Source organism: Schistocerca nitens, chromosome 1 (genome assembly GCF_023898315.1).
Source record: "Schistocerca nitens isolate TAMUIC-IGC-003100 chromosome 1, iqSchNite1.1, whole genome shotgun sequence".
NCBI classification, from domain to species: domain Eukaryota; kingdom Metazoa; phylum Arthropoda; class Insecta; order Orthoptera; family Acrididae; genus Schistocerca; species Schistocerca nitens.
The window spans coordinates 1,267,568,166-1,267,581,607 of record NC_064614.1 but is presented as its reverse complement, the minus strand read 5'-3'; the positions used below and the strand labels follow the sequence as shown (position 1 = coordinate 1,267,581,607).

Genomic DNA, 13,442 nt, shown 5'->3' with positions numbered 1-13,442 from the left:
TAGACATTTAGAGGCAGCTAGAAACTCCTGTATATTTAACGTGGTAGCTTCCGTGAGCTCACATTATTATTAAAACATGTCTGAATCTTTGTGTATATGTATGTTTCCAAGAACATTGAAAGTGATTTGTTTTCAAAACAGAAAGATACTGCAGGGGTCTGGTGTGCTAAATGTCAAGCAACGAGCCGGATGTTTGTCCTACTTGGAAGACCCACAAGGATTTCGTAGTCTTTTAGCACAGACTCTAACGACGGATACAGCTGTCTCCTGGTCTGTGAGGGTAAGTGTGATTTTTTTAAGTTATTAGCTTCTTCTCTTAAAGAATTTGGCGCAGAAAAATGACTGATAAATGTTGACCAAAAGCACAGATCACCGAAATGCTGCTGACCTACAAGGTGTATAAAAAATGTTAATGGTCATTAGTCTTTTGAATTTTTGTTCTTCTTGAGTGTAGAAGGGATTTTACACACATTTCTGATGCCGTAACAATTAATGACATTGTTTATGAGGGAGAGGAAGATAGCATATTGTGAAAAAATTGGACTCAGTTGCTAGTATTTCTGCCAAAACATTGGAGTGTTTTACAGAGATGACAATGATTATTCTTGGCATGCTGGATGAATAAGAGTATGAGGATGGGTAGCTGATAAGTATAAATGTTGTTTAACTTGCGCTATTTTATTGCTTTCATTGTTTTTAAAATATGATCTGATAAAAAACTATGTTTGATTCTACCATGAAACTTCCTGAGAAATGGAAGTGTTTGCCTATATTATTTATTATTGCCCTCAGTGTTAATGGAGAAATGTTCCTCTTAAGTAACATCTTCATCAAGAACTGAAATTTCACTTTAAAAAATGCTGTGCAGTTGCTATTTTGACTAATATAGATTTTCCAACAATGATTATGGCTAAGAAGTATTAACACACACACACACACACACACACACACACACACACACACACACACACACACAGATATATATATATATATATATATATATATATATATATATATATATATATATATATATATATATATATAAATCAATAAATATCTCATTGACTTATGAAATGAAGGTTCTGTCAAATTATGAGACATTCTTTTTCATTCCCTGAGATCCCTAGGTTATTTCACTGTATAAGTCGTAAAATGAGCAAATGAAGATCCATGTGATGGAGTGAATAGTTATCTTATTTCTATGTTTTTTCTTATTCTTCCATATTTTGTTTCCCCTTCTTTATTTTGTTAGTCCATTATCAGTGGCTGAAGAATGAATGTATCATTCCTAAGGCATAAGTTTGAGTTAAGTTAAATGTATATCTGCAGCGCAATCATTTTCAGTTAACTCTGTGAAATTTTAATCCTACTGAATATTGTGTTACATTTTATATCAAGCAACACCCCATTTTCAGGCTGACTCAGTGAATGCTTTCTCATCAGATCCAAATGTGGCTAAATTTGCACAGTGTTTCTTGGAAAATGAAGAACTTGAAACAAGTATGTGTGAGAGACAAATTATACAGCTCCTGGCAACTGTTGTATATGAATGTGTAACTCAGGACAAGCTGAGTATTTTACCAATGTGGCTCACAATTATTAAGGTAAGTGAGTAAAAAATAATAAAGAATGTAAGCAGCAGTAGTCTTTTCTGGCACCCGTTAGCACTCAACAGTGTCTTGACAGTCAGATGGATAGTATAAAAAGTTGATAAATGTATATCATACAAAAATCAGTTTACTGTCCTGGATAGAGAAAAAGCAGTGTGCACAGAAGTAACCTCAGTAATGTCTGAAGATAATGAAATGATAAAATGTTAATAACCCACATTAATTATTTATTTGTCAGTATCAGTTATGGGAGCAAACTGCATACTACTTTTCATCATTTTTTTGTTTTCTGTCTTTCCTTTAGTTGCTATAAATTTGTGGAAGTATGTTCTGTCTATGCAACTATGCAACTAATTGAAGGCAGTATGTTTATTGCCACATGTGTTTCACTTCTTTTATATGGGTAGCATCTTCAGTGGTGATTTCCAGTGCTGTCCTGTTGTTTGTAAATGTGATTGGAGTGTGTTTCTTGTTCTGTAAGCTATGTTTTGGTATATTTCCTATCTTGTGTGTTGCTTTGTGTTTGTCTGTAAGAGTGTACCTTTTTTCCTCTGTTATTCATGTTATGTGTGTTACTGTTGTGTGCTTCCATGTGTGCTGTAGTGTCTGTGGGGATCTTTGGTGTTTGTGTTCTCTGCTTGTTTTCATTTTTCTTTAGTTGTGTTTTAAATTTTTTGGTTGAGTTTTTGTACTATTTGGGTGTTGTAACGTTTGCTGAGTGGGATGTTATTTAGTCTGTGTAACATGTGCCATAGGGCCACTAATTTTTGATTTTGTGTGTTGTTGGATGAAGCATGTTTAATTAGGTCTGTGGCTGTTGGCTTTCTGAAGATGTCAAGTGTGTGTTGTCTTTCTTTATTGTTATATCCAAGAAATTCATTTGCTTCTGTGTTTCTTTTCCATGGTGAATTGAATTTTTTTTATGTGTGTTGTTTATATCTGTATGAAGTTTATCAATTTTCTCTGTTGTTTCATTTACAATACAGATAATGCCATACACATATCTGTACCAGTAAACAATTTTGTATCTTTTCTTTGTGGTGACTGTATCAAAGATTGTGTTATGTATGTGCCTGATGAATATGTATGCCAGTGTTCCTGAAATTGGGGATCCCATTGGAAGCCCATCTTCTTGTAAATTCCAACCTACCTGTCCTTTTTTCCCCCCTAAGGTAAGTCTTTCCGCTCCCGGGATTGGAATGACTCCTTGCCCTCTCCCTTAAAACCCACATCCTTTCGTCTTTCCCTCTCCTTCCCCTCTTTCCTGATGAGGCAACAGTTTGTTGCGAAAGCTTGAATTTTGTGTGTATGTTTGTGTTTGTTTGTGTGTCTGTCGACCTGCCAGCACTTTCATTTGGTAAGTCACATCATCTTTGTTTTTAGATATATTTTTCCTACGTGGAATGTTTCCCTCTATTATAACCATATATATATATATATATATATATATATATATATATATATATATAAAGAAAGATGATGAGACTTACCAAACAAAAGCGCTGGCAGGCACACAAACAAACACAAACATATACACAAAATTCAAGCTTTTGCAACAAACTGTTGCCTCATCAGGAAAGAGGGAAGGAGAGGGAAAGACGAAAGGATGTGGGTTTTAAGGGAGAGGGTAAGGAGTCATTCCAATCCCGGGAGCGGCAAGACTTACCTTAGGGGGAAAAAAGGACAGGTATACACTCGCGCACACACACACACACACACATATCCATCCACACAAATACAGACACAAGCAGTCGTCTTATTTTCTCTTTATTTTCTTTTTCTGTTTTTACCAGTAGTCTCACTTTGTATTCACCTTCCCCTTTTTACCTTAATACAATTTTATCCTGCCTATATATACTGGTCTTTAAATATGTCTGCTTGTGTCTGTATTTGTGTGGATGGATATGTGTGTGTGTGTGTGCGAGTGTATACCTGTCCTTTTTTCCCCCTAAGGTAAGTCTTTCCGCTCCCGGGATTGGAATGACTCCTTACCCTCTCCCTTAAAACCCACATCCTTTCGTCTTTCCCTCTCCTTCCCTCTTTCCTGATGAGGCAACAGTTTGTTGCGAAAGCTTGAATTTTGTGTATATGTTTGTGTGTCTGTCGACCTGCCAGCACTTTCATTTGGTAAGTCACATCATCTTTGTTTTTAGATATATTTTTCCTACGTGGGATGTTTCCCTCTATTATAACCATATATAAAGTGTATGTGCTGACTGAAGTGTGATGAATGAAAAATTGGACCAAAGCTGGGATACATACCTGGGTCTTCTGCTCACTATACAGATGCGCTATCCATACGCCATCCTGGCACAGTGGCTTTGCACAACAGCGTGAAATACCCTAGCATACCTCCATCCTCAATCCAAATTGGCATTTATGCCTTAGCCCACATGATATTTTATGCCTTAGCCCACATGATATTCCCCATAAACTCAAACAGCATTGCAACTGTATTGGAATAATACCTCAGCATTGAATGAAATGGGGATCCAGCCTTAAACTCAGGCATGTGTGCTTTAATCAAATGAAACTGCATTGTTCCAGATATCTTTTTTGATGTCTCAAACATACATGATGTGTGTATGTAGACTGAAGCGATGATGAAAATTTGTACCAAGACCGGGTTCGATATATACAGTACTGTATCTATGTCCACATAAAAATGTAGTATCTATTAATTAGAAGTTTTATGATGTCCATTGGGAATTGTCCACAGCATGCACATCCCAGTGTTAGGCATGGTTCTCACTGATACAATAAGATATGTGATATGATACTTTGCGGTAAAGGTTGTGTGCTCTGGCACTTACTGGTTTGACACTCATGTTCCCACTAAGGTAGGGTTGCCGTATCTAGCTTGGACCTCTTTAAGACACTCTGAGATGAGATTGTAGAAATGAAGTAAAAAGTTTATGTTATATAATTCCTTTTTATTTAGAACACAATTGCATGGATCTTGTTGTGGCAGAAGTAGTTCTACACCACACTTTTTGGAAGATTTCACCTTTTTCAGCAAGTCTGTATTCTTTTTTACATATTATAAAACTCCATGCAAACCAGATTGTAGTTCAACTGGTACTGTAAGATTGATTCCACAGTCCATGGCAGCTGCTGATTTCTTTAATCATTCCACTGGGCCAACACCAGTGAAAATAATCTTTGCACAGTGGTGTTGTGTGGGGCAGTGGCATTTGTGTTCAAGATTTTCGGTTTCCTTAAGAAAGGAAATCCACCTTTCTCCCACAGAGTGTTTATACTTCCATTCTTCTGAATTGCCCTTAGTTTCTAAAAAGCTCTTCAGATACATATATTCCTGAAAACAATTGTTATCTGAAATCTTCACACCATTTTAGTTGGGTATTATTCTTTTCTTTCTCAGACGTTATGTCTGGTTGAAAATGGAAAGTGACGTGGACCTTGATCAAGCGTGACTTCCTTTTAACTGTACGGTATATGTTATATTGCATTTAGGAACTTTCGGGTAATTGAACATGTATCAATAATTACGGATTTCTGTAGTTGTATATGTAAGTTTGGATGTAGCTGTATTGCATTGATGTACTGGTGGATATTGTGTGGTATGACTCCTGTAGTTGATAGTATAATTGGTGTAATGTCAGCTTTATCCTGATGCCACATGTCCTTGACTTCCTCAGCCAGTTGGATGTATTTTTCAATTTTTTCTCCTGTTTTCTTTTGTATATTTGTTGTATTGGGTATTATTATTATTATTATTATTATTATTTCTTTCTTTACTTTCTCAGACGTTAAGTCTGGTTAAAAATGGAAAGTTATTATTATTATTATTATTATTATTATTATTATTATTTGTGACTGAGCCCGTTAGGACTACACAAAGACTTAGTGACGTGCGTTTGCCTTTCTTTTGCCCATACTTCTCTCATTCTTTTGCTATGGGCTTCTTTTCTTTCTTGAGACCACGTTGTTCCAGTCCTCTTCTTTGGTGTCTCCTCTTGGTCAACTTGCCACTTGTGAATTTTGGATCTGAAGATTTCCCTGTTTTGGATATCCTCTGGTGTAATTCCTGCTAGTTCCATATGTGTTTTGATTTCGCCAATCAATTTCATTGGGTCTGTTTTAGATTTTCTCCTGTGTTCATAGAATTCAACCATTTGCTTTGTAAGTCTGTCCGGATTCATTCTTTTGATGTGTCCATAGAATCTTAATCTGTGCTTTCTAACGTCACTGTGAATAATAGAGTATTGTTTGATTTCCTGTTTGCCTCTGAGCCAGTACTGTTCATCTACAAGTTTTTGGCCTAAAATTTTTCTTATGATCTTCCGTTCTTTTTTCTGAATGTTTTTTATGTATGTTTTCCTGTTTAAAATTAGTGTCTCTGATCCACATAGGCATTCTGGTTTTATGACGGTATTGTAATGTCATAGTTTTGTATGCTTGGAGACACATTTTTTATTGAAGATATTTTGAGTGAGTCGATAAGCAGTGTCCATCTTTTGGCATCTGACTTCGTTGGCTTTAGTTTCTATTCCATTTTCTTGAATCGTTTCACCAAGATATTTAAATGTGGGACTCGTTTAATTTTGCCACATTTTGTCTCCATGAAATTTGGTGCTTGTTTGTTGCAAGTCATATATTCTGTCTTTTCAAAAGATACTTGCAGGCCGACTTTTTCTGCAGTTTCTACCAGGTGTTCAGTCTGTTTTTTGGCTGTAGAAACATTGCGAATTAAGGCAGCTATATCGTCTGCAAATGCTAAGCAATCTACTGTTAATTTTCCTCTGCTGAGTGTAATTGGTTGGTCAATCTTGAGGACTGATTTCAGTTTGCACCATTCTTGTATCACCTTTTTAAGGACGCAGTTGACCAGTAGTGGAGAGAGTCCAGCTCCTTGACTTACTTCTGTTTTGATCAGAAAAGGTTCAGAGATGTCCCCCATAAATTTGACTTTAGATTTTGTGTCTATCAATGTCTGTTGTATGATTTCAAGTGTTTTCAGACCTAAACCCTGTTCTTTTAATATTTGGAATGATGATTGACAATCAACTGAATCGTAGGCTTTTTTAAAGTCAACAAATGTGTAAACTACATCTTTGCCACTTATTCTCTGATGTCTTAAGATTAGTTTTAAGTTCAGAATTTGCTCTGGACATGAACGGCCTGGTCTGAACCCTGCCTGATACTCTCCATTTTTTGGTTCTAGTTGTTGTGTTCTATCGAGAAGGCACTGGGCTAGAATTTTGTAAGCTACTGATGTCAATGAGAGTTGTTTACATCTGATCTATCTCCTTTCTTGTGTAGAGGATGAATTAATGCATTTTTCCAATTGTCTGGAATTTGTTCTGTTTGCCAAATGTCTTGTATTATTTCGGTGATTTCTTTTATAGTACTTGGGCCTGCTTATTTTGAGGATTTCTGCTACGATTCCATCTTCACCTGCAGCTTTATTGTTTTTAAGAAGGTTGATCTGTTTGGTGATTTCCTCTACGTCCAGTGATAATGAGTTTGGGTTTGTGGATTCAGGTTCCTGAGGTGGAAACCTTTGTGTTGCTTCTGGGCAGTTCAGCAGTTTTTCAAAATATCTTGCAAGTTCTACACAATTTTCTTGATTGTTCAGTGCAAATTGCCCATTTCCTTTGTTGAAGCAAAGATTTTGTGGCTGATATCCTGTGAGTTTTGTTTTGGAATTCTTGTAAAAATTTCACGTGTTGTTTCTTTCAAAGTCTTTCTCGATTTCAAGTAGCTGGTACTTTTCAAATTTCCTTTTGGTCTTTCTTATTAATTGGGCTGTCTCTTTCCTCACTGCCGAGAATGTTTTGTAATTCTTCTCAGTCTTTCTGATGTTCCAATTACTGTATGCTTCCTGTCAAGATTGGATTGCTTGTTCACATTCTTCGTTCCACCAAGTGTGTTTCTTTTTTTGCAGAGGTATCAGTGTTTGTGCGGTTTCGATTAGTTTTGCTTCTGAGTTGCTTCCAGTTGTTGGAGGTTTTTTTCTGTTATTATTATTATTTATGTATGGGCTCAGTAGGACCACACAAGATACAATCAATCAATGTCGCTTTTCATGTTTGGCCTTCCTTTGTGTCCAGATTTGTTTCATCCTTTCAGAATGAAGTCTCTTTCTTTCATCAGACCGTGGTGCTCAAGTCCATTTTTTAATCCCTCTCTGACTAACTCTCCAATCATGTACACATTGTCTGAATGTTTTTCTATCTGAAACGTCTGCCTATGTTATACCAACTACTTTATGATCCTCCTTAATCGCGGTGGTCCATTTAATTGGCTCAATTTTGGCCTTACTTTGGTTTTTGTAGAATTCTGCTATTTGTTTTGTCAACCTAGTGGGTGCTGTGCCCATAAAATTCAAGTCTTTGGTTTCTCATGTCACCATGTATGTCTTATGTATTCTATTTACTTATTAGTTCTCAATAATTTTGGGCCTAATATTTTCCTAATAATCTTTTTTTCTTTCTCTTGGATTTCTTTAATATCTGTCTTTCTATTTAAAATTAAAGTTTCTGCTCCATAAAGACGCTCAGGTTTGATTACAGTGCTGTAATGCCTAAGTTTACTGAATTTAGAAAGTGATATTTATCATAAATATTTTTTAGAATTAGAATTCAGTTGCCATTTGTTGACAGCAAACTTCATTTGCAATTTTTTTCCAGACAATTTTCTTGTATGATTTCACCCAATTATTTAAACTGAGAAACCTTTTTTATTTTTCCATAATTTGTGTTCAAAAGCTTTAGTGCTGGTTTGCTGCATGTTACATATTCTGTTTTTTTGTAGTCCTACTTTTTCTGCAACTACTTTAAGAATTTCAGTTTGTTTTTGAGCTGTGGTAATATTCCTAGTTAAAACTGCCAGATCGTCTGCAAAGGCAAGGCAATCTACTTTAATATTACTTCATCCTAATGTGATTGATTGATCTGTATTTTGACTCACCTTTTGCTCTCACCATTCTGTAATTACCATTTCCAAATCACAGTTAAACAGTAATGGGGAGAGTCCATTTTTGTATCAAATGATTCAGAAATTTCTCCAATGAATTTAACTTTAGAGCTAGTGTCGGTTAACGTTGCCTTAATCAGTGTTAGAGTTTTATTATCTATCCCTCATTCCTATAAAATTTGGAAAAGAGATTCACAATCAACTGAACCGTAGGCCTTTTAAAATCCACAATTTTATGTATAATATTGTTACTAGAAATCCTTTGGTGCCTAAGGATTTGTCAGGTATATAATTGTGTTTACAATCACCACCCAATCTGGTGTTTCAGATAGCATCTACAATCAAACACTTGAATTTATTAAAAGTAATAACCCATTTCTCTAAGTAATCAAATGATATAGTATAGAAAGCCTTACTCTCTTTCTTAAATTTTGAAATCAAATTAATTATTTCTCGGTTGGGTTCTCATTCTTTAGTAATTTGTTCAAATTCATCTTGGTTTGCAAGCCAATAAAAATGGCAGTCTTCCTTTCATTCAGACGTCTTTGAGTCTCAATTAATATATTTCTTATTTCAGTTATCGACTCTTTATTCTTTTCCATGCTTTTTATATTGTTTTGAAACAGAGCCAAGTTTGACTGCAGAAACATGAAGTAAATTTCACTGATCACACTACTGAAAAAAATCTGAAATTATTGTACGTGTCCTGTCTTTGGCATCAAAATATTGTTTTAATGGAATCTGAAGCTTAAGAATTATCTCAACTGTGGGCATCAACGACAGTCGTCATATTTTTGAGTGAGATAGAAGAGTCTGATGATTGACATCAATGTACAGGGTTATTACAAATGATTGAAGTGATTTCATAAATTCACTGTAGCTCCATTCATTGACATATGGTCACGACACACTACAGATACGTAGAAAAACTCATAAAGTTTTGTTCGGCTGAAGCTGCACTTCAGGTTTCTGCTGCCAGAGCGCTTGACAGCGCAGTGAGACAAAATGGCGACAGGAGCCGAGAAAGCGTATGTCATGCTTGAAATGCGCTCACATCAGTCAGTCGTAACAGTGCAACGACACTTCAGGACGAAGTTCAACAAAGATCCACCAACTGCTAACTCCATTCGGCGATGGTATGCGCAGTTTAAAGCTTCTGGATGCCTCTGTGAGGGGAAATCAACGGGTCGGCCTGCAGTGAGCGAAGAAACGGTTGAACGCGTGCGGGCAAGTTTCATGCGTAGCTCGCGGAAGTCAACGAATAAAGCAAGCAGGGAGCTAAACGTACCACAGCCGACAGTTTGGAAAATCTTACGGAAAAGGCTAAAGCAGAAGCATTTCTTAAACAGGAGATTGGAATACCAATGGATCGGTCGTGGTGGAGATCATGATCAACAATTCATGTCATGGCCTCCACGCTCTCCCGACTTAACCCCATGCGATTTCTTTCTGTGGGGTTATGTGAAAGATTCAGTGTTTAAACCTCCTCTACCAAGAAACGTGCCAGAACTGCGAGCTCGCATCAACAATACTTTCGAACTCAGTGATGGGGACATGCTGCGCCGAGTGTGGGAGGAACTTGATTATCGGCTTGATGTCTGCTGAATCACTAAAGGGGCACATATCGAACATTTGTGAATGCCTAAAAAAACTTTTAGAGTTTTTGTATGTGTGTGCAAAGCATTGTGAAAATATCTCAAATAATAAAGTTATTGTAGAGCTGTGAAATCGCTTCAATCATTTGTAATAACCCTGTATAAATAGAACTGTTTCAGCTTCTCTGTCCTTACCATGTGTATTGAAAAATAAAATTTTCATGATGATTGCTGCAATGTCAACAGTTAAGGCTTCTGCAGCACTTGATATAGTATTGTGGAGTATATGAGCAGGGCATCCGATTCTACATATTTTCCTAGTTCTTCTTTAATTTGGTGAAACTCATTCTGCCGGCCACATCGACAAAACCCTCTGACGTTGATGTTGGTATTGTGTCCTGCAGTAAACATTTCAAATGTTCCTAACTTGCACTCATTTTTTGTATTATGTTTACAAAGAATCATCTTATCAGATCACTATTCAGTTGGGAACTACCCAATTCTTCCACGTGGTGCTGCTTAAATATTTCCAGCCCCATGCTACTGGAGAAGTCTGGTATTTTCTTGAATTATGGTGCTAGATCTAGATGGTTCTTGTATCATTGATATGCAACATGCAACATCATCTAGTGGAGATGCTGAGTCGCAGATAGGCACAACAAAAAGACTCAAAATTAAAGCTTTCAGCAATTAACGCCTTTGTCAACAATAGCCAATAGACAGTTGTGTGTGTGTGTGTGTGTGTGTGTGTGTGTGTGTGTGCGTGCGTGCGTGTGTGCGTGCGTGCGTGCTTGCAAATATGTGTGTCTGTTGTTGACAAAGGCATTAATTGCCAAAAGCTTTTATTGTGAGAGTCTTTCTGTTGTGCCTATCTGCGACTCAGCATCTCTGCTACATGGTGAGTAGACACTTTCCTTCTCATAATATTGTTACATTCCATCCTGAATTTTCCATTCTCTGATTTATGCGACACCATCTGTGAGACAGCCTTGACAACATAAAGTTGTTGACATAAATAAAACTAACTTAGGCTGCATTGCCATGGTGCGCTAACAGATGGCATTTCTTCAGCACTTGAGCCAATCCCGAAACAGTATTTTGCAAAATCGGGACAAAATTGGATCGTGTCAGGATATTGCGACAAGAAGGTCCATAATAACGGAAATGGTTCTGATATATCGAGACAGATGGCAACTCTACACCGGAGTGATACAGTATGCGATGTGACTCACAATACAACAAACAACAAGACAGCATAAATCATGTTTCTGTTCCAGTTTAAAATGAAATCATGAGCTCTACTGAAGGCGGTGTTGTTGTGGCTTATCATTAGACAGGTTCAAAAAGAAATGGAAGTAGTGGGTACACCTGTACAATGCTATAAATATCAAACATAATTGTGCTGTCGTTATTGGTGACAAACACAAATTCTGCAAATTCTACAGAAAGGGTCCACACAGTTTCCACTTTTTGGAGCACTTAGTATCAGCTTCTCTGACAAAGCGGGATCCAGTTTTTGACTTGATATTTCTCCTGCTCAGAAGCTACTCTTTCCAGTAAGGTAGGTTTTGAAATTGTGTGAATGACTGTAAAAATGTCACCATAAAAAGTCTATTTTTTTGTAAACAGACATACTATGGTACTTTATTCAATGTGGTACATACACTCCTGGAAATTGAAATAAGAACACCGTGAATTCATTGTCCCAGGAAGGGGAAACTTTATTGACACATTCCTGGGGTCAGATACATCACATGATCACACTGACAGAACCACAGGCACATAGACACAGGCAACAGAGCATCCACAATGTCGGCACTAGTACAGTGTATATCCACCTTTCGCAGCAATGCAGGCTGCTATTCTCCCATGGAGACGATCGTAGAGATGCTGGATGTAGTCCTGTGGAACGGCTTGCCATGCCATTTCCACCTGGCGCCTCAGTTGGACCAGCGTTCGTGCTGGACGTGCAGACCGCGTGAGACGACGCTTCATCCAGTCCCAAACATGCTCAATGGGGGACAGATCTGGAGATCTTGCTGGCCAGGGTAGTTGACTTACACCTTCTAGAGCACGTTGGGTGGCACGGGATACATGCGGACGTGCATTGTCCTGTTGGAACAGCAAGTTCCCTTGCCGGTCTAGGAATGGTAGAACGATGGGTTTGATGACGGTTTGGATGTACCGTGCACTATTCAGTGTCCCCTCGACGATCACCAGTGGTATACGGCCAGTGTAGGAGATCGCTCCCCACACCATGATGCCGGGTGTTGGCCCTGTGTGCCTCGGTCGTATGCAGTCCTGATTGTGGCGCTCACCTGCACGGCGCCAAACACGCATACGACCATCATTGGCACCAAGGCAGAAGCGACTCTCATCGCTGAAGACGACACGTCTCCATTCGTCCCTCCATTCACGCCTGTCGCGACACCACTGGAGGCGGGCTGCACGATGTTGGGGCGTGAGCGGAAGACGGCCTAACGGTGTGCGGGACCATAGCCCAGCTTTATGCAGACGGTTGCGAATGGTCCTCGCCGATACCCCAGGAGCAACAGTGTCCCTAATTTGCTGGGAAGTGGCGGTGCGGTCCCCTACGGCACTGCATAGGATCCTACGGTCTTGGCGTGCATCCGTGCGTCGCTGCGGTTCGGTCCCAGGTCGACGGGCAAGTGCACCTTCCGCCGACCACTGGCGACAACATCAATGTACTGTGGAGACCTCACGCCCCACGTGTTGAGCAATTCGGCGGTACGTCCACCCGGCCTCCCGCATGCCCACTATACGCCCTCGCTCAAAGTCCGTCAACTGCACATACGGTTCACGTCCACGCTGTCGCGGCATGCTACCAGTGTTAAAGACTGCGATGGAGCTCCGTATGCCACGGCAAACTGGCTGACACTGACGGCAGCGGTGCACAAATGCTGTGCAGCTAGCGCCATTCGACGGCCAACACCGAGGTTCCTGGTGTGTCCGCTGTGCCGTGCGTGTGATCATTGCTTGTACAGCCCTCTCGCAGTGTCCGGAGCAAGTATGGTGGGTCTGACACACCGGTGTCAATGTGTTTTTTTTTCCATTTCCAGGAGTGTATATAGACAATGGGTACAAATAATGCTAGAATAATATTTCTACAACTTTTCAATTTTGCGAAGTGATGTATTATTCGGGTTGGGGAGTATTCTGAAGAAAAGTTACTGGATTTGAAGTGTGATCAGTGACCATTGATGGTGTAGCACTTGGTGGTGGACTCTGAATAGAGACAAACAGTATGTTTGAAGAAATGGAAGAAGACCACTATGGT

General features: G+C 38.8%; 1 protein-coding gene across 2 annotated transcripts in view; it reads left to right on the top strand.

Annotated features, from left to right (window-relative positions):
* Positions 1-13,442, top strand: part of LOC126201939 (anaphase-promoting complex subunit 1) — a 367,756-nt gene that overhangs the window by 319,292 nt on the left and 35,022 nt on the right. For both annotated transcript variants that reach the window (XM_049936824.1, XM_049936823.1), the window contains exons 30-31: positions 142-280; positions 1,416-1,604. In XM_049936824.1, the coding sequence (XP_049792781.1) occupies positions 142-280; positions 1,416-1,604 (328 nt within the window). The remainder of the gene's footprint in view (positions 1-141; positions 281-1,415; positions 1,605-13,442) is intronic.